A 21,284-nucleotide genomic window follows, 5' to 3' on the forward strand; every position below is an offset into this window, starting at 1 on the left:
GTTTGCAGTTTCATTTTTCTCACACACACAAAAATTTTGGTTGTATGGGGTAACTGCTTCTAATCTAGATATTCTTGGCCTTGGATATTCCTTTCCAAAATGATTGATGATTTGGTTTAGGTTGACGAAGACTAGCCATGTAACCTACTTTATTTCTCTATCAGGATTTACAACCAGATCAATATATCATAGAAGTGAAGCTGTAAAAGATCTTAGAATGATCTTGCCAGAACATGCTTTTATTGTATTTTATTTTTATGACATTTTATTTTATTTACTTATTTATTTATAAGTAAAGACATGGTCTTCTTGTCCCCAAGTCAAGGTTAATCAAGTAATCAAGGTTACTTCACAGTAACCTTGAAGTCCTGGGATCAAGTGATCCTCCCACCTTAGCCTCTCGAGTAACTAGGACTCCAGGAGCACACCACACACCCAACTAATTTTTTTTTTTTTTTTGGTAGAGACAGGGTCTTGCTATGTTGCCCAGGCTGATCTCAAACTCCTGGGCTCAAGCAATCCATCTGCCTCCTGTGCTAGAATTACAGGCATAAGCCACAGCCCTGGGCCAAAACATGCTTTTAGAAGGGACAGTATCTAAAGTAGGGGGACTAAATTCAGATGCCTTTACGCAGGACTTCTATGTTGTACACCTCCGGGGGTGCGCTTCACAGTAGCCTACACAAATGGCTAGGCACTGCACAAAGGTGAGGGGGCACCAGCATTCACATGGACTGCACGGTGATTATGCAGTGATACAGCCCTGCTTTCAAGTCTAGGTAAGTAACATACCTTTAGGAAGCAGTTGATTCTAAGATGTTAGGGAATGTTTGGGACCACGGCAAACTGAAGAACATGTCTCACAAAAAGGCATTCAAATTTAGTTAAGTTTAAACATTCCTGTAGGCAAGTTTTACGGCCAGCTTGAGATCCTTGCTCTAAATCAAGGACTAAGAGGTGTCTTTCAGATCACTCTGGAAACTTTGCAATAATTATGATTCTCTTGGTTGCATGTAACTGAATTCCAACTCAAAGCAGAGAGGATTTCTTGTCTCACATAACTGGTTAGCTCAAAGAAGAATTGAAGGGAATGATATGAAAATCCGGGCCCTTGGCCGGGCATGGTGGCTCACGCCTGTAATCCCAACACTTTGGGAGGCCGAGGTGGGTGGATCACCTGAGGTCAGGAGTTCGAGACCAGCCTGGCCAGTGAGGCGCCCCTGCCCCCCGCCGTCTCTACTAAAAATACAAAAATTAGCTGGGCATGGCGGCAGTTGCCTGTAGTCCTAGCTACTTGGGAGGCTGAGGCAGGAGAATCGCTTGAACCTGGGAGGCGGAGTTTGCAGTGAGCCAAGATCGTGGCACTGCACTCCAGCCTGGTGGACAGAGTAAGACTCTATCTCAAAAAAAAAAAAAAAAAAGTTAAAAAACATTAGCCAGGCACGGTGGCTCATTCCTGTAATCCCAGCACTTTGAGAGATTGAGGTAGGTGGATCACCTGAGGTCAGGATTTCAAGACCAGCCTGGCCAACATAGTGAAACCCTGTCTCTACAAAAATACCAAAATTAGCTGGGCATAATGGCAGGTGCCTGTTATCCCAGCTACTCAGGAAACTGAGGCAGGAGAATCACTTGAACCCGGGAGGCAGAGGTTGCAGTGAGCCGAGATCACGCCATTGCACTCCAGCCTGGGTGACAGAGGGAGACTCTGTCTCAAAACAAACAAACAAACAAACAAACAAACAAAAACATAGATTCTGTGTCTTCTACCCCGAGTGTTCCACTGTGCTTGTAATCCAGTACTAAGCTAAGTCAGAGTAGCATTGCAAGAAGAGTGAAATTGACACCATACCTCCACCCCCTTCCCCTAAGCCATTGCCAATCCGATTTCTCTTTGCAGGACAGGTCTATCTTAATTTACTTTTTGACTTTTCACTCATGGTCAACTTTTAAGGTGCTGCTTCACCTGTCCCTCCCCTCTCAACAATGAAATCAGCCCTACTCAGTTCTCTAAGTCCAACCTGGTCCTATCTAAGAATAGTTTGTGCCACTGTTTTTCAGAAATACCTTGGAGGGAATTCTTTGGGTGGACAAAATGTAGTTAGAAGACCTCTGCTGACATCAATTATAAAATCCATGGTCCTATTACTATATTTTGTTTCTTTGTTTGTTTGTTTTTCCAACTATGCTGTCTCTTTGAGGGACTATAATTTATGTCTCGTTTTTTGGTTTAGTGAACTAAATTATGACTACAATAATGATTTGTTGTTGATTACTTTCATTTAGACATTGTATCTTGGGATTCTTAAAGCCTTTGCATCTGGAGGTAAACAAAATGAAGTCTCACTTTGTGCAGATCCTCCAGACAGTATTCTGCTTGGAGCCTAGTTAAACAAAGAGTAATAAAAATGGAAAAACTAGACTTTAAAATGACTTGTATTTTTTTCTAGCATGTAAATGTGTTGTGTCTGGAGTAACACTTCAGTTTATAATCTCCAAAAGGGTTGAGGCTTTATTTTTGTTTTATTCGTGCAAATATTAAAAGGTAAGAAATGACAAACTATCTTAGCTTTATAATTTAAACTTCTAGGAAAAGTGCATTTTGCAAACAGAAGGAGAGAATTTCTACAATGGAAATTTCCTCTGATCATCAAACTCTGGGTTTATAAAGAGTTGATTTATTTACACATCAGGACTGTCTCTAGCTAAGATGGATTAAGCAGTAGCCTGCATTGTTGATTTTAGGAAGTTCAGAAATACTTCTGAACAAAAATGTGCATCTCACTCTTCATTGCTGAAATGTATCATTAGCTTTTCATTCCTTTTATTAATTACCATTCTCTCTGTCTTTTAAAAATACTACTGAAAAGATAGTATACACATATGGTTATTAACAAGTGAGTATAGACTCTTCTTTACTATTTTATTGTTACAACAGCTTTGTTGAGATGTAATTCAAATACTAAAACATTTACTCTTTAAAGTATGCAATTTAGTTATTTTTAGTACAAATGTGCAACCATCAATCACCATTATTTAATTTTAAAACATTTTAATTACCCCCAAAAAGAAGCTCTGTACCATACCCATTAGCAGTCACTCTCCATTTTCCCTTCTTTCTAGCTCCTGTCAAACACTAACCTACTTTCTATGTCCATGGGATTTTCTTATCCTAAACATTTTCTAGAAATAGAATCACAATATATGGCCTTTTTTGGACTGGCTTTTTAAAATTTAATGTGTTTTCAAGTTTTATCCTTATTGTAGCATGTATCAGTACTGCCTTCTCCTTGCCAAATAATATCCGATGGAATGGATATAGTACATCTTATTTATCCACCCATCAGTTGACGGTCACTTTGTGGTGTTTCCACTTTTTGGCTAAATAATGAATAATGCTGTTGTGAACATTCACTACAAATTTTTGTGTGGACACATGTTTTTAATACTGCTGGGTGTATACCTAGCTGGGTCATATGGCAATACTAGGTTTACATTTTGAGGAACTGTAAGACTGTTTTCCAAAGAAGCTGTACCATTTTACATTTCCAGCAACAATGTATGAAGGTTCCAATTTGTCCACATTGTCACCAGCACTTCTCATTGTCTCTTTTTTTTGTTTTAGCCATACTAGTGAGTGTGAAATTGCATCTTTTTTTTTTTTTTTTTTTTTTTGAGACGGAGTCTCGCTCTGTCGCCCAGGCTGGAGTGCAGTGGCCAGATCTCAGCTTACTGCAAGCTCCGCCTCCCGGGTTCACGCCATTCTCCTGCCTCAGCCTCCCGAATTGTGATTTTGATTTGCATTTCCCTAATGACTAATGATGTTGAGCATCTTTTCATATGCTATTGGCCATTTGCATTTCTTTTTAGAGAAACGTCTATTCAAATCTGTTGCCCACTTTTTAATTAGATTGTTTGTCTTCTTATTGTTGAGTTGTCTGAGTTGTAGGATTTCTTTGTATGTTATGGATTATGGATATGATGACAAGTCCCTTGCCAGATAGATATGATTTGCATACATTATCTCCATTGTGTTGTCTTTTCACTTACTTGATTGAAACACAAAAGTTTTTAATTTTGATGAAGTGCAGCTTATTTTTTTCCTTTGGTTCTTTATGCTTTTGATGTCATATCTAAAAAACCGTTGCCTAATTTAGCTCATGAAGATGTACTCCTAAGTTTTCTTCCAAGATTTTCTTTTAAGTTTTATCTCTTACATTAGGTCTGTGATTCATTTTGAGTTAATTTTTGTACATGGTCTGAGGTAGGGGTCCAGCTTTATTCTTTGGCATGTGGATATCCAGTTGTCCAAGGATCATTTGTTAAAAAGACCATTGTTTCCTCCATTGAATAGTGTTGGCACTCTTGTTGAAAATCAACTGATCATAAATATAAGGGTCTATTTCTAGATTCTTAATTTTATTTTATTGATCCGTATGTATAGTCTTGTGCCAGCATCTCTCTGTCTTAATTATTCTAGCTTTGTAGTAGGTTTTGAAATAGGGACGTGTGAGTCATCTACCTTTGTTCTTTCTTTTCAAGATTGTTTTAGCTATTCTGTGTCCCTTAACTTTCCATATAAATTTTAGAAGCATATCGTCAATTTCTGCAAATAAGCCAGCTTGAATTTTGATAGAAATTGCATAAATGTAGATCAGTTTAGGGAATATTGCTATCTGCACAGTGTTCACACTTGTATCGTACAGCCCTGCTGAACTTGTTTCTTACTTCTCATAATTTTATAGTAAATTCCTTAGGATTTTCTATATACAATATTATGTCATGTGCAAATAGAGAATTCTATATCTGGCAATATTATTCTCAAAAATGAAGAAGAAATTAAGACATTCCAAGATGAACAAAAACTGAGCAAATTTATCATCTGAACAAACTAGCCAGTAAATTTAGGCAAGATAAAGAAATAAATTTCCTTAAATTCCTTGAACTCCTTGGTCTCCCAGCCTACATACAAGGGTCCCTACATATTTGTTGGGGGCACACCTTCAATGCTGAGGAATTTTGTAACACTGTCTTTCTTCTCACTTCCTGTTTGTGCAGTCTCAAGGCCAGCCAGAGATGAGTTCTAATGCCCTTCTTGGGTCTTTTCTGGGCATACATATAGTCCTGAACATGTGTGTGGCCTTCCTGACTCCCAGGAGTACATCAGAGTTTTTTGAAACCCCTTATGCACATCTTACTTCACAGATTTTTCTAAGTTTTTGGTTACGTTCTTGTTTACTTCACTGGCATTGCAGCTTTGCCAGCTGGGATATTAAACACTTGCCACTGATTTTTTTTCAACAAATACCCCGAGGACAGGGATGGTTACACTAAGTGAACTCTGAATCAGGTCTAACAAAGACAAGTACTGTGAGTGGAGCTTTTCTAGAGAGCTCCCAGACGAGTCAGAGAGTGGCAGCTCTTTGAGGATGCGGCATTTTGAGGAGCCCCAAATCCATACTGCCCCCTATAGTGGTTGCCAGGCTGCTGGATTTCACAGCTCCAATGTTTCAAGGCTGTTGTTTTTCAAGGCTACCATGGAGCTAGGGAGAGGTGCTGGGAATGTTCAAGTTAAAATACCACAAAGCGCATGGTTCCTACTGAGTTTAGCTGTTTGTCTTACATAAACACTTCGTGGATTGGTGTGAGTCTTTGAATAATTTCCAGAGTTCTGAAAAAGTTGATTTTGACAACTTTTGCCACTGGTATTATTGTTCTTGTGGAGTAATGGATTTTCAAGGATCATTACACCACTATTTCTCTTTCTTTATTTTTAACTAGTATTTTTCCTTAGGACAGATGAGACCAGAAGTACATGAAAAGGCCTAGTGTCCACTGAAGAGTGGTTACAAGATTGAGTTGGAATGGAGGCTCTACAGAAGGGACTGGAGACAAATTTTGCCTGATTACATTTCCTTATTTAATGTTTAATTGTAGCAATGTAATAAATAAATAGCCATGGGAGTATACATAGGTCGAGCCTTACCCTTTTTATTTTACAGTGTTCTATGAAGCTATGCCATCTGGTTTTCCATCCCACAGTAGATGGGAATGGGGGGGCACATATTAGAGACAGACATACTAGGACAACTGGCAGTGAGAAAGAAGATTTTAGCATAAAAAAGTAGACATAACAATTAGCAGATGCCAACGTAGTGTACTACCTACTCACTTTTCATAATCTATATCAAAATGAAAATGTTAATTTGTGCTCTGTATTTTTTGTTTTTCAAGACAGATAATGCCTAGTATATTTTACATCTATTCTTTCTATCAAAAATCAATAAAATGTTTAAGGTTAGATATTTAAAATTTTAGACTTCATATACCTAGAGCATTTATGGCCAAGAAATAGATATCCAAATGATATTGCTAATGGGACATCGATATTTCATTGGTAACAAATTCTGTTGAGGAAAAAGATTCTTTAATTATATATCTAAATTCGTCATAGTTCCAACATCTTAAAAGTTGAGAATTTCAACAGTATATTGTCTCCATGTAAAAACACATGAAGAAGAATGATTACACTCCTCAAAAGTAGAACATCGAATCACACAGTTATAATACTTTCTTGCGCATTCCCTTTACTAAGTCCATTACATTTGTAAGCACCAATAACACTTTCTACCTACACAGCAAAAGATGCATTGACTTGTTGCTGAATATATTGTTAGTTTAATAGTTGCATAAAGTACTCAGGACTTAAATGACCACTTCAGAATAATCTCCAGTCAAACCTGTGTGTTTTAAGAGGCCCTTATAGTGATAGATCACTCAATACACAGGCATGAAAGCATATGAAACATAGAACTATAGATAGGACGTTGACAGAAGTAATAGGGCAGGAATTCTAATGTGAACAGTGAGGGGTGAACTCAGAGGAGCCATCTATCAAAAAATCCACCCACAACATGGGGACCAATAGCTGATGTCATCATAGCTGGTTTAATGGAAACATCTCAGAGATCAATGAGCCACTTGTATCAAAAAACGAACATAAAGCTACAAAAGTTTACTGTTCCATGTAGCGTAGATTAAAGACACAGTTTTGAAAGTCTACATCATTTCGTGCATATTTTTAAAAGCTTGTATTATAGGTGGTGCTCTTCAAAGGCTGAGAAGATCCAGCCTTTGGATTCTTAAGACCACCATCAAATCAAGGGCCACTCTGCAGGGCTGAAGAATATATACAGACTAGCATCTTCTACCAAAAAGTCATTCCAAGAAAAGAGAGGAGGGGAATTCCTAGAGGATTTTCAGCTGGTGCTTAGTATTAAGTAGAGAATTACATTACAAGGTACATGGTGGCAAACAGAGTGTGTTCCTCCTGCTCTAGGAAGTGACTACTATTGTGAGTGTTTATACCATGTGAGGTACCAGGTGTCAGGTTGACAGTTTGCCAAATTACAGATGTTATTTCCCCAGAACTCTTTTTCAATATATTCTTTGATTCAGGTCCAGTGTTTACTAAAAGACGAAGCATATAATTAAGATGACTGAACTCCATTTGCGTTACACGTCCTTTCTTAGAGAACAAGTTTGATATGCTGCTGTTCCTAGATAAAAATGTAAATTCTAGCTAGATATTCACATATATAAATTTTAATAGATATTTCTATAAAGTGTTTTTAATAGTGTTCAATAAGATTGTTATTAGAACACAAGCCATTTAATTCATATGCAGTTAGCCATGTTGATGTATTAAAAGTGTGTCATTTCTTTATTGCAGTGTCCTGGAAGGTTACAATGGCACTATCTTCGCGTATGGGCAAACAGGCAGCGGGAAGACATTCACTATCACAGGGGGTGCAGAACGTTACAGTGACAGAGGCATTATCCCAAGGACACTGTCATACATTTTTGAACAGTTACAAAAGGTATGAAACTTTTTGTTCCTGTCATTTTGTATTTGATATATTCAGCAAAAATTTACTGAAAGCAGGAAATTTATTATGACATTTATTTTATTGTGTCTAAATGATAAAGTCTTATTGTGTCATAACTCTGGCCTTTACCTTTAAGGAAAGGTTGGGATTTTGCTGTAGAAGTGAAAATTAAGAAGGTGCTTCTCATTAAAGTGCTGCTGTTTCAGCAAAGGCTCCAGGAGAGTTCCTTCTGATACACGCATGAAGGTTGAAAGAGCAGACCATACCTTTTACCAACGAATATCTTACATTCCTCAAGAAACAGGAATGTTTTCCTGGGAAAGCAGACCTTTCTTTTAGCTACTGAAACACTAAACAGGACAGTATGATTGTTACTATTTTACACTTGATAGAAGCCCAGAGGAATTTACCAGAGTACACATACCATTGTAATTATTATCATTGTAAAAAAGAGTTATCTATCTAGATTATATGTATCATTTATTGAGTGCCTCAAAATGCCAGTAGCTTTATCACTTTTACCAGTATTTAATATAACATATAATGCAACTTCCCATTTCATCGTTGGGAAAACTGAGCCTCAAGTTAAATATTTTCCTCTGGGCCCACATCCTATAAGTAGCTGATCTGGAGTTCTATCCCAAGTCCACCTGATGCCTGACTCTGTGCTTTGTGCCATCATGTGTATTGCTCCTATACCTTGGACTGGCTTTATTTTGTTTGTTGTGTTCAAACAAATTCCCTCTAATGAGTCACATACCTTCTCTGAGTTTCAGTTTTCCCTTCTGTGAAAGTAGAGATTGAACTGTATTAGAGAATCTCCAGTGTCCCTACTAGTTCCAGCAATTCCTTGTTTGTATTACTTCTGTATAATAAATGTCTTAACTAGGTCAATGTAACAGTCACTCCAAAATTTCTTGACTGTATATTGTTTGTATTTTGAGTTGCAAAGATGAGAAGAAATTGCTGAGATCTGCATAATTCTAATTGCCATCCATAAAGTAGCAATTATCCATTAGTTCAGCTCATCTTTCTCTAGCTCAAACATGCCAGCTTTGCATGCCAGAAAATTTGGATGAGAAAGGATTGAGTGTAGCATATATGTTGGATCCAAAGCCCTTTTTTCATTTACTCACTTATTTCTGACATTGCCTGTTTTGTTCCCACATTTCACAACCTGGGAATATAATTCCTAATCGTTTTCATTGCTGTGGCCTAATGTGGAATCTTTCTGCCTTAGAAAGATCACTGGAGGTGCAGGTCAACCTGGTTCTGAGAAAGTGTACTGCTTACAGCATGTGGCCTTGGGACAGTTAGTTAATGCCTCAGTCTTATGGAGTTGCTCTGAGGGGCTGAACATACTGTGTTTAAAGATATTGTCCAGTTTCTTGCACACAGTATATGCTCAATGCATGATAGTTATTATCACAGCCAGTAATATCCATATATGGATATTAATGTGGCCAAGTGATCCCTGACCAATTTCAGAGAACCCTTGAAACTCTCAAAAAAAATGAAGCCAAATCCCATGATTAAGTTAAATAGAATAAACTCATCCTCTCCCAAAGGAAAATATTTTTGTCCCTTTAAAATTGTTATCTATGGTTATTAAAGTACAGATCCAAATGTCTAAATGTCTCCTTAGTACTTACCATTTGTCAGGTTCATTGTTTTAGATCTGTTTGTCATTGACATTACTGTAAACTCCATTTCATTCTGAATGATCCTATATATCTTCCTGGACTTGTAGTGAGCCCATTGGAGCCATTTAAAGCCAGGGCAACTCTGTTTAAATGGACATATTTTCATGATGGGGCATAACACATTCATTATAATCAAACAGCTATGGTGAAACTGGTCAAGCAACTTGAAGTGCATCATGAAGTCTGTTCATATTGTATAGCTGGAAAATGCAGCCTGGTACTCAGAGGTCCTCAGCTGATTGCCTTAGAGAGGTACATGGAGCGCTCTAGAATTCTTAAAGGAAACATTTGACCTATGCAAAGTCTTCATTTCAAGATACAGTAAGAGCCCAGTGCATATTGGGTCCTGAAATGTGTATGGGTATGATAGGAGCACATTTTCACTGATTTTAAGAGAAGAAAATTGATGCCATTTATTTTAGAAATCACTGCTCATTATTTTTGAGTATTGTGAGGTTCAAACTTGTTTTGGGGCAGGAGAAAAGGCTGTCTGCAGGAAACATGTGTGTTACATTACAGTCTGGCAATCCTTAACACTAAAAAGGAGTAATAAGGAAAGGTAGCTTGCCACATAGCTCAGTGAATTTTAAGTGTATTTTCCAATAAAAGTCCAGAAAATGCAGAAGCTGGAAGAGCCAAAGACATTATCCCTATCATCTCAGGGCAGTGGACCTGCCATTTTCCTGACATTTTGTGATTTATTCTAATTTCTGGAAGAAGAGATTTTCTCCACTGCAGATAAACATACAAGTTGGCTGTTCTTTTTGCTTTTATTTTCCTTTCCTTTTATATTCATATACTGAATTCTCCATTTGAAGGCTTCTAGAAATAATAATAACTACAGCAATAATAATAGCAACAGGAGCAACAATGATTCATTGGTATCTGTTGTGGGCCATACACTTTTGTAAGATTTTAAATATAGAATGTTATTCCTCTGTTACAACAGAATGCAAGATCAGGGCTATTATCCCCATTTTTATGGTGAAACAACTGAGGATAAGGGTGTGGGATTATTCTGTTATAAATGGAGTTCCAATATGCAAACTCAGTTCTTATCTGATGCTAAGAAGAACTCAGAAATGTATACTAAACTCTCAAATCATAATTTCTGGTTTATTTCAGATATTTTGGATAAATTTTAAAAATATGTTGGTTTTAACAGGATCTCAGAATGTTGCTGAAATACCCCCTAGGGCCTTTGACGTGCTCCAGAGAGGGACAGAGTTTGTGTATATATTGACCATGGAATACTGTTTTCCCGGAGTATTCCATGGACTATTTTAGAAACTTTGGATTAGACTAACAGCCACACAAAATCTTTTTAGTGTTTATAGTGTCTGATACCTGTGCTAAGCCAAGTTATAACCCAAAGAATTATATTGAAATAGTAGCTTTACTAAACTAGGATACTAATGTAATCAATGGGCCATTTGTTGGTTAGAGTCACCCACATCAGAAGAATTTTCAGTATTAGGCTGAAAAAAAAATTGCTTAGTAATCCAGTCCATGTTGTCACCTTCACAGAACACCAGAATATAGAATTTCAGCTGTGGCTTGAGTGTTTTTATCATAGTCATGGAAGGCTGAGAGTTGCTTTACTTGTTCATGTATCATTTTGTTTTTCTGAAATGACAGTATCTTTTTTTTTTTTTTTTTTTTTTGAGACGGAGTCTTGCACTGTCACCCAGGCTGGAGTGCAGTGGCGCAATCTTGGCTCACTGCAAGCTCTGCCTCCAGGGTTCACACCATTCTGCTGGTGTGACTACAGGCACCTGCCACCATGCCTGGCTAATTTTTTGTATTTTTAGTAGAGACGGGGTTTCACTGTGTTAGCCAGGATGGTCTCAATCTCCTGACCTTGTGATCTGCCCACCTCGGCCTCCCAAAGTGCTAGGATGACAGTATCTTTATTTGGATAATTGGAGCCATTTTAGAACCAAAGAATCATTCATTTTACACTGAAGAACACACAGCGATTTATTAGCCAATTTCCTCACTTTAATGGGTTTGAAAACTAAGGCCTGACATGGTAGAGGCTCACCTCTAGTTAGAGTAGGAGTCCAGCTTTTTATTTATAGGCCACTGTTCTCTCTCCTATCTCTGTGACTTGGTCCTTTCTCCCTTTGAACAAACCCTATTAAATGGATTGCCTTGGATATGGGTGAGAATCAATCAGGAAGGTCATCCTAAGCAAATTCTCCGTTAGTATACACTCTGACACCGTGACAACCTGCTTGCCACAAGATACAAATATACTCTCCCCTTATGAGAAGCATGATAATATTTGCAGAAATTGAAGCATTTGTATTTTTGGAGGAACAAAAAGAAGGTGCTATTGTTTGATATTTTGTATTGAAAACTGAACTTTCTCAAGAGTTGAAAAAATTCCTTACTTCATTCCACCTCAAAGGGTTTGGGTCATTTTGTCTATTGGCAGAATTGAGACTAGGACCAGGCACCTTGACTTTTAGCCTCATTACATTGATGCCTATGTCATTGCATTTTAGCAATGACCCACCAAAAACATTTCTCTCTAACTAATAGCTAAATACCCCTGATTTGCCCTCTCGGGCCAGGAAAATTAACTCCACATGTGAGGTATTGGCGGTGAACTATTAATGTCCACTTATACCTGACTAATCAACTATTGTCTGTCCTCTGGAACTCACTTTCATTGTTATTTATTTATGTCATCAGAAAATATTGAATATTAGAAAAGTAGAAAAAGAATTATGATTAAAGATGGAAACTATTTTGCTCCTGAAATTTTTAAGCCAAAGTAATGGTCTGTGTTCTTTTTTATGAATAGACTATTCACAGAATATAAGTTTATTTTTTTTTAGTAACCTTTTTTTTGTTCTGGAAAGTAAAAAATGGTGTGTTACACAGTTCTGCAACCAAGTTGGCTCATTGTAAGTGTATATTGACTTTTTATGTATAATGTGGAACCAATAAAAAATAACAGACTGAAGTTGCTTGTAATCATGGGTGTTGGCCATTTTAAAAAGCTTCATGCATATGGTAACTGGCAACTTGAAAGTGTCATGAACTGAAAATGTAAACCATATAAAGTGAGAGAAAAAGAGAGAAACTGTAAGGAAACTGAGTGCTAAATGTGTTCATCTTCATCTAAGCAGAATCATTATTTATAATCAATAAATAATACCTTTCCCTTTTCCAATCAGGACAGCAGCAAAATGTATACAACGCACATTTCCTATTTGGAAATCTACAACGAATGTGGTTATGATCTTTTGGATCCAAGACATGAAGCCTCCAGTTTGGAAGATTTGCCGTGAGTAGCAGAACAACAAAGAATGGAGGGAAATTACTTTCAGATGTTCTCTTCAATTGTTTTCTTTGAAATTTTGTATGTTTCTGGTCTCAATCATAATTAGCAAATACTGGATAACCGAATTTTTTTGTAATATAATGGATATTTTTTTCAGTTATGACAAATGGACAGTAGTGATGGGAACTAAAATTGCCTGAAACTCATTTCTTGGGAAAATCTCTTTTGGAGTTGGCAGAAGAGAGTGCAATGAATTTTCTCTAAGACTGGGTGCTTAGAGGATTGATGGGATATGACAGTACTACTTTCTTCCTGCCACATGAAACCCTGTTGCTCCTCTAATTGTGGCCTTTTTCTGAGAAGAAGGTATTCAAATTAGAGTTCAAGCAGCAGTAAGAGAATCTGAGACAGAAAATAACATTTTTACGTTTTCCTCAAATGCTTCTCTACTATGGTTAATGCTAACTTTGGCAATCATTTGATCAGATTGGCACTGATTGTTTCATGACTGAAATTTAAATAGCATCTTCAAAGTTTATCTAATAACGGACCAAGTTACCCTGCCAGCATTTATATAACATTGCTCAATGCTTGTTTGAATATCTGCCTATATTAGACATATATTAATTGGTAACTGTTCATATACTTTTGTTCAGACATCTTCGTATATCAGAAGTAGCCTACAGCCAAGAAAATGTATTTTTATATTCTTATTAAAAACTCTAGTTTAGAAATACATATTCATTCTCTACCAAAAAGATTAACAATCAGTTGATTATTATAATTTGCAAAGAAATTAAGAAGACATAATAAGGAAAATAAGTTATACTGTTTATACCACTTTTATATGTATTCTTCCTTTAATGTTGGTTGAGAATTTTTGCATATCATCTCTCTTATGCTTCAAATATTTATGAGAGGGACTTAAGAAATGGTACTGTTAGTTATACTCTAAATATTTGTATAAGAATTAAGAGAAAGGAAAGATTACTGAATCCATACAAGAAAATGGGCTTAATAGAACTATTAGCAGTAAGTTTACAAAAAAAGTAAAACTCTTCACCTAGGAAGGATAGGAACAACATTAAAGACATGAAGGTGTGGTTGGAAAGTAAGCATATTGAGGAGTGCTATGGTCTAAATGTTTGTTACTCTTGCCACCCCAAAACTCATATGTTGAAACCTAATCACCATGAAGATGGTATTAGGAAGCGTGGCCTTTGAGGAGGTGATTAGGTCAAGAAGGTAGAGCCCTCATGAATAGAATTAGTTTCCTTGTAAAATATGCACATGAGACTTGTTTCATTCCTTCTACCATACTGAGGACACCAGCAAGAAGTCAGAAGTCTGTAACCTGAAAGAGGGTCCTCACCAGAACCTGACCATACTGGCACCTTGATCTCATACTTGCCAGCCTTCAGAACAGTGAGGAATAAATTTGTGTTGTTTATAAAGCCACCCAATTTATGGTATTTTGTTATAGCCTGAATGGACTAGGACAAAGAGTCGTTGGAAATAAAAGCAGAAGGGCCAACTGAAGCCTATTTTTGGAGAGACTTGAATGTGACAGGCTTTTAGTGTGAGATTGAGCTTTATTCCAAAAAGTGTCTTAGTTTTCTAGCCTCTAGTCTAACCAGCATACCTCCAGGCTAAATCTTGCTTCAAATTGCTTTTAGCAAGTAACATGTACACCTAAGAGTTTGAAGGCTGTTAACAATAATCCAGGAATTAAGAACTTCGATACGATGAACATGGAGGAGGAGAGAGGAATTGAAGATATGCAAAGAAGTGAAATAAAATAACTTGATTATATCCAGCACCTTGGATGTGATGTAATTTAAAAAGAAATGTGAATCATAGAAGGTTGGTGTACTCTTCGTTTTCCTAACAGAGGAGATGAAGCCCAGAGAGGTGTGACTTGGCCCCTGTTTCAAAACTAATTGGTTAATGTTAGAACAAAGATTAAAAACCAGATATTCTCGCTTTCATGGCAGAGTAGCAAAAAGAGCTTCAAAAGAAAATTTTTGGTTTTTTTTTTTTGGTGGTTGTTGTTGTTGAGATGGAGTCTCACTCTGTCGCCCAGGCTGGAGTGCAGTGGCCCTATCTCAGCTCACTGCAAGCTCCGCCTCCCGGGTTCCCGCCATTCTCCTGCCTCAGCCTCCGAAGTAGCTGGGACTACAGGCGCCCGCCACCAGGCCTGGCTAATTTTTTGTATTTTTAGTAGAGACGGGGTTTCACCTTGTTAGCCAGGATGGTCTCGATTTCCTGACATCGTGATCCGCCTGCCTCAGCCTCCCAAAGTGCTGGAATTAACAGGCATGAGCCACCGTGCCCCGCCAAGCTTCAAAATTTTTATAGTGGGGCCTAGAGAATTAAGGAGTCATTGACTTAAAAGGAGATTTCCATTGGAAAGTTTGATTGAGTGATGATAATAAATTTTACATAGATAAGTTTGCTGTCTAAGGATGTCATACTAGGTGTTTATATTTACAATAAATTCCTCAGAGGTAGGAAGTATGCCTTACTTGGTTTAGTAGTCTCTCTACTGCCTAAGCCAGAATAAGTCCTTAAGAACTTTTAAAAATTATTTGTTGAATTGAAACTGTGAAGTAGACATTTTGAAATGAGAGTGTAGAGGGAGAAGAACAGAGCATGAGCTCTTTTCATCTGAATCTAATCGACCTGGTTTGGTGCAGCCTAACAATGGGAAGAGCTAGGAATGAGAAAAGTCCATTGAACTCTTAAGAGAGGTAACGTAATATATAGAAAAAAATGTACTTGATGAAAAGTCAGGAAATTTGGGTTCCAGTCCCAGTCCTACAGTCTTAGGTAAATTATTTCATTTTTCGGGATTTCTCTATTTATAGAATGTGAGCATTGGATTAAGTAATATTTAACAATCTTTCAGCCTCCAATGTCAAGAGTTAAAAAGACTGGTGACCTTCACAGGAGACAACTTAGTTGTTGAGTTTTCTATCCTTCACAAAAGAAGAAAAAGTGATTTCAATATTTTCAAATGGGCTTCTTTTAGAAAAGAGCAAGCCTCTTGAGAGCAAGCACAATGCCTTAGTCCACCCTGTGTCCTCCACGTTTCTCAGCATGACTGGCATTCAGCCGTCATTCTCAATGCTGGTCAGATCGTCTCCAGAGATGTTGCTAGCTTTCATCTTCAACGACTTCCCCTCCTTTAGTAGCTTTGTCCTCTTGTTGGAGAGTTCACTGACTCACGTTAGAAGTGACTTCAGTTATAAAACAGTTGTTTTCAAGAAACTTCCACACACATACACAAAAGTGGTCTAAAACAGTTCTTCTTCTTCTCACATTTTGGACTGTAATTACATGATGACAAATACCATTAAAATAAAAATGTCATTAAGAAAGAAGAGTCCCATATCCAAGTCAATAGTCTATTACTTTGAATATATTCACTACTATAAAATTTCAGAACAATTCAAGAATTGGATAGCCCTTTGCTGTGGAGATAATGAGATTTGACTGGTATTGAATCTGCTAGTTTTCTGAGGTCCTTAGAAGAGTTTGCCTTTTACTAAGATGATAAAATAATTATTTTTAATGAATTTTTTTGCTGTACTTGGATTACATTAAGCATATGTGCTATTAATTACACACTCTTGAACTGGGGCATACTATAACTCTGAAATTCTAGCTGTCTGGTTGACTGATTTCATTGTTATGAGCTGAAATGTCTCAAACACTTTGAATGCCTTCTAAACATAGTAGGCAAAATGTCTGTTGACCTTGGTCCCCACTTATAGTCATCCATTTGAGGGACAATGGCAATATACCCATTTTATCTCTTTTGCATTCTTACACTAGGCTTAACTATATAAAATCAAACTCAGGGTCATGTAGGTGCTGCACAATAATAGCCATCAGTAACAGCTTCCTTACCATTGAGTGACACAGCATCCCCAAGTATCATCTATGAGACGCTCTGTTTACATACACTCTGCCTTTTCTTTTTTTTTTTTTTTTTTTTTTTTTTTTACACATTCTAAGGTGTACCACTTCTCTGCTCTTGCAGAACTTTTGCCTATAAACTGTCTGTGGATTTTGTATATATTATGTCAGGACACTAAACTAAAGTCATTTGCTTTTTTGCAAATGTTGCTGGTCATTTGTTTAGTAAATATGAGAAATACATCTAAATTAACAATCCAAAATGATTATCCAAACTTAACCAAGATGAAATACATTGTTGTTCAATAACTATTATAGAAATTGAACTCATAATTTTATAAGTTTTACAAAATGAAATCTTTAGGCCTAAATGGTTTCACTGGAAAATCTACCAAATATTTAAAGAAGAATTAACACCAATTTTACATAATGTCTTTCAGGAAATAGAAGAGAGAACAATTCCCAGGTTATTCTATGAGTCTAGTATTGCTCTGATACCAAAACCAGGCAAAAATTGTACAAAAAACAAACAAACAAAAACTACAGACTGATATCTCTCATGAACATAGTTGAAAAATCCTCAACAAAATATTGGCAATTGAATCAAAAAATGTATAAAATGAATACTGTATGTATCATGACCAAGTGAGATTAATTCTAGATTGCAAAGCTAGTTCAACATTTGAAAAGCAATCAGTGTAATCCACAGGCTAAAGAATAAAAATTATATGAAGCTCAGAAATAGTATTTAACACCCATTCTTGATAGAAATCTCAACAAGTTAGAAATAAGGAGAATCACTCAATTTGTTAAAGAGTATCTACAAAATCCTACAACTAACAAATATGTAATGGTCAAAGACTGAATGTTTTCTTCCTAAGATCAGAAACAATGCAACAATGTCCACTCTCACAACTCTTCTTCAATATAGTATGGAAATACTAGCCACTGCAGTAAAAGAAAAACAAGAAATAAAAGACGTACATATTGTCTACTAAAATATCTCAAAGAATTTGCAGTCTCTTCTGAAAAAAAAAGAAGCAGAGGGAACACGTTCTAACTCATTCAGTGAGCCCAGCATTATGCAAACACCAAAAGCAGACAAATGCATTATAAGAAAGGAAAACTCAGGCTAATATCTCTTATGACCACACATGCAAAAATCTTCAACAAAATATTAGTAAATTATGTTCAAAAATGTATAAAAAGAATTCTATACTACAGCCAAGTGAGATTTATTGAAGGTATGTAAGACTAGTTCCACATTCAAAAATCAATTAATGTAGTCCATGGCATGAACAGTCTAAAGAATCATATTATATCAATAGATGCAGAAAAAATATTTAACAAAATCCAACATCCTCTCATGATACTCTCAGGAAACTAGAAATAGAGGAAATGTTCTCAACTTGATAAAGAATATCTATAAAATGCCAGTAGGTAACATTATATATAATGATGAGAAGCTAGATGCTTTCTCCCAAGATCAGGAACAGGGCAAGGATGTCCCTCTCACCACTCTGATTCAACATTGTACTGGAATTCCTAGCCAATGCAATAATACAGGAAAAAGAAATTAAAGTTATTGAGAAGAAAGAAATACAACTGTCTTTGTTGACAGATGATATGATTATCTATGTAGAACATCTCAAAGAATTGACAAATTCCTGGAACTCATAAGTGATTATGGCAAGGTTGCAGACTACAAGGTTAATGTACGAAAGTCAATTGTTTTCCTACATACCAACAATAAATAATTGGAATTTGAAATGTAAAACACAATACTGCCTACCTTCACATCAAAAAAATGAAATACTTATGTATAAATCTGACAAAGATATGTATACGATCTATATGAGGAAAACTGAAAAGCTGATAAAATAAATCAAAGAATATCTAAATAAAAAGATATTCCATGTTCATGGATAAGAAGATTCAATATTGTTAAGATGTCAGTTCTTTCTCACTTGATTTGTAGATAAAGTATAGATCAATTTAATCTAAAGCAAATTCCTAGTAAATTATTTTGTAGATGTCAATATAATGACTATAAATTTTACAGGAAAGGCAAAATATCCACAATAGCCAACACAATACAGAAGAATAAAGTCAAAAGACTGGCATCACCCAACTTCAAGACATACTATAAAGATGATAATTAAGGCAGTATGATAATGGCAAGAGAACTGACAAATGTATCAATGGAACAGAATAGAGAGCCCAGAAATAGACCCTTAAAAATATAGTCAACTGATTTTTGACAAAGAAGCAAAAGCAATTCAATGGAAAGGGGATAGGCTTCTTTATAATTAGTACTGGAGCAACTGGATATGCTCACATGAAAAAAAATGAATCTAGACATGGACCTTATACCTTTCACAAAATTAACTTGAAATGAATCATAGATCAGAATGTACCATGCAAAACTATAAGTCTTCTAGAGGATAACATAGGAGAAAATCCAGATGACCTTGGGTTTGCCAATGAGTTTTTAGATACAACACCAACAGCATGACCAGTGAAAGAAAAAAATTATAAGTTGAACTTTATTAAAATTAAAACTTCTGTTCTGTGAAAGACACTGTTAAGAAAATGAAAAGACAAGTCATGGGCTGGGAGAAATTAATTACCAAACACATATCTGATAAAGATACAAATATACAAATAATTTTTATATCTGAAATATACAAAGAATTTTTAAAACTCCACAATAAGAAAATAAATGCACCAATTTTAAAAATGGGCAAAATATCTGAACAGCCACTTCACTGAAGAAGATACACATATGGCAAATAGCGTATGAAAAGAAGCTCAACATCACCTGTCATTAGGGAATTGCAAATTAAAACAGTGATATACCACTACTTACAAATTAGACTGGCTAAAATCTAAAATACTAACACCAAATGCTGGCAAGGATGTGGAGCAACGGCAACTCATTCATTGCTGGTGGGAATGCAGAATGATACTACCACCTTGGAAGACAAATTGGCAGTTTCTTAGAAAATTAAACATACTTTTACCATACAATCCAGCTACTGCACGCCTAGGTTTTTACCGAAATGAGTTGAAAACTTATGTCTACACAAAAACCTTCCCACAAATACATATAGCAGTCTTATTCATAATTGCTAAAAATTGGAAGGAACCAAGATGTTCCTCAATAGGTTAACAGATAAACTATAGTACATCCATATAGGGGAATATTATTTGTCAGTGAAAAGAAATTAGCTATTAAGCCACAAAAAGACATGGAGGAAATGTAAATGCGTATTGCTAAGTGCAAAAGTTAGCATGAAAGTCTACATACTATATGATTCAAACTATATGGCATTCTGGAAAAGGCAAAACTGTAGAGACAGTGAAATGATCAGTGATTGTTAGAGGTTGAGGGAGAGGGGTAGAAGAATAAGTAGGTGAAGCACAGGGGGTTTCTGGGTGGTGAAATTGTTCTATATGATACTGTAATGGTGAGCACATGATGTAACACATTTGTCAAAACCCACAGAATTTACAATAAAAAGAATGAACCCTGATGTAAACTATAGGCTTTAGTTAATAAGATGACAACAAAAAGGAATGAACTATTGAGACAATCAACAACTTGGATGAATCTCCAGGGAAATATGTTGAGTAAAAAAAGCCAATCCCAAAAGGTTTACATGCTGTATGATTCCAGTTGGTGAACAGATTAGTGGATACAGGATTAGGGAGGGGAGGGGAATGGTTGGACAAGGTCAACACAAAGGATCCTTGTGATGATGCAGTGTTCTGTGTCTTCACGTGGCTCTGAATACACAAAGCTACCCATGTGATAAAATTGCATAGAACTAAATGCACACACAGACACACACAAGGGAACATAAGCAAAATTGGGGAAATTACACAGAATTAAATATTAAATGCACACACAAACACATGCAAGTGAATACAAGCACAACTGGGAAAATTGCATAGAACTAAAATTATACACACACACATACACATAAATGAGTACAAGCAAAACTGGAAAAATCTGAATAAGATTGGTGGATTGGATTGCCAGTGTCCTGGTTGTGATATTTTAATGCTATAGTTTTGTAAGATGTTACCATTGGGAAAAACTGGGCAATGGGTGTATGAGATTTCCCTGAATTATTTCCTATAGCTATATGTGAATCTACAATTATCTCAAAAGGTTTAATTTAAAAAGTAATTGGCTATATATTTGTATATAGACATACATATGCACATACACACATATGTGTATTAAACCTATTCTGTATTTAGAAATTTTTTAGTGTTTCAAATGAAAATAGAAATTCTATTTTTGAAAGCTTCTTATGTCACATGCTATAAAAGGAATATAGTTAGAATCTAAGTTTGTCTCATGAAGTAAAACAGGATAACTGTTGGTCTTAGCTGTAGAGAAAATAGTCACCTTACTTTAGTATAATTTTAGTATTCCTAAATAGGGAAGCATATTCCATTTAAGAT

General features: G+C 36.1%; 1 protein-coding gene and 1 long non-coding RNA gene across 12 annotated transcripts in view; one reads left to right on the forward strand and one right to left on the reverse strand.

Moving 5' to 3' along the window:
- Positions 1-21,284, forward strand: part of KIF6 (kinesin family member 6) — a 389,626-nt gene that overhangs the window by 74,613 nt on the left and 293,729 nt on the right. For all 11 annotated transcript variants that reach the window (XM_015136288.3, XM_078000037.1, XM_078000038.1 and 8 more), the window contains 2 exons: positions 7,733-7,880; positions 12,781-12,890. In XM_015136288.3, the coding sequence (XP_014991774.2) occupies positions 7,733-7,880; positions 12,781-12,890 (258 nt within the window). The remainder of the gene's footprint in view (positions 1-7,732; positions 7,881-12,780; positions 12,891-21,284) is intronic.
- Positions 1-21,284, reverse strand: part of LOC144340361 (uncharacterized) — a 221,736-nt gene that overhangs the window by 54,868 nt on the left and 145,584 nt on the right. The gene's annotated exons all lie outside the window — the stretch shown is intronic.

Source organism: Macaca mulatta, chromosome 4 (genome assembly GCF_049350105.2).
Source record: "Macaca mulatta isolate MMU2019108-1 chromosome 4, T2T-MMU8v2.0, whole genome shotgun sequence".
Lineage (NCBI taxonomy): Eukaryota > Metazoa > Chordata > Mammalia > Primates > Cercopithecidae > Macaca > Macaca mulatta.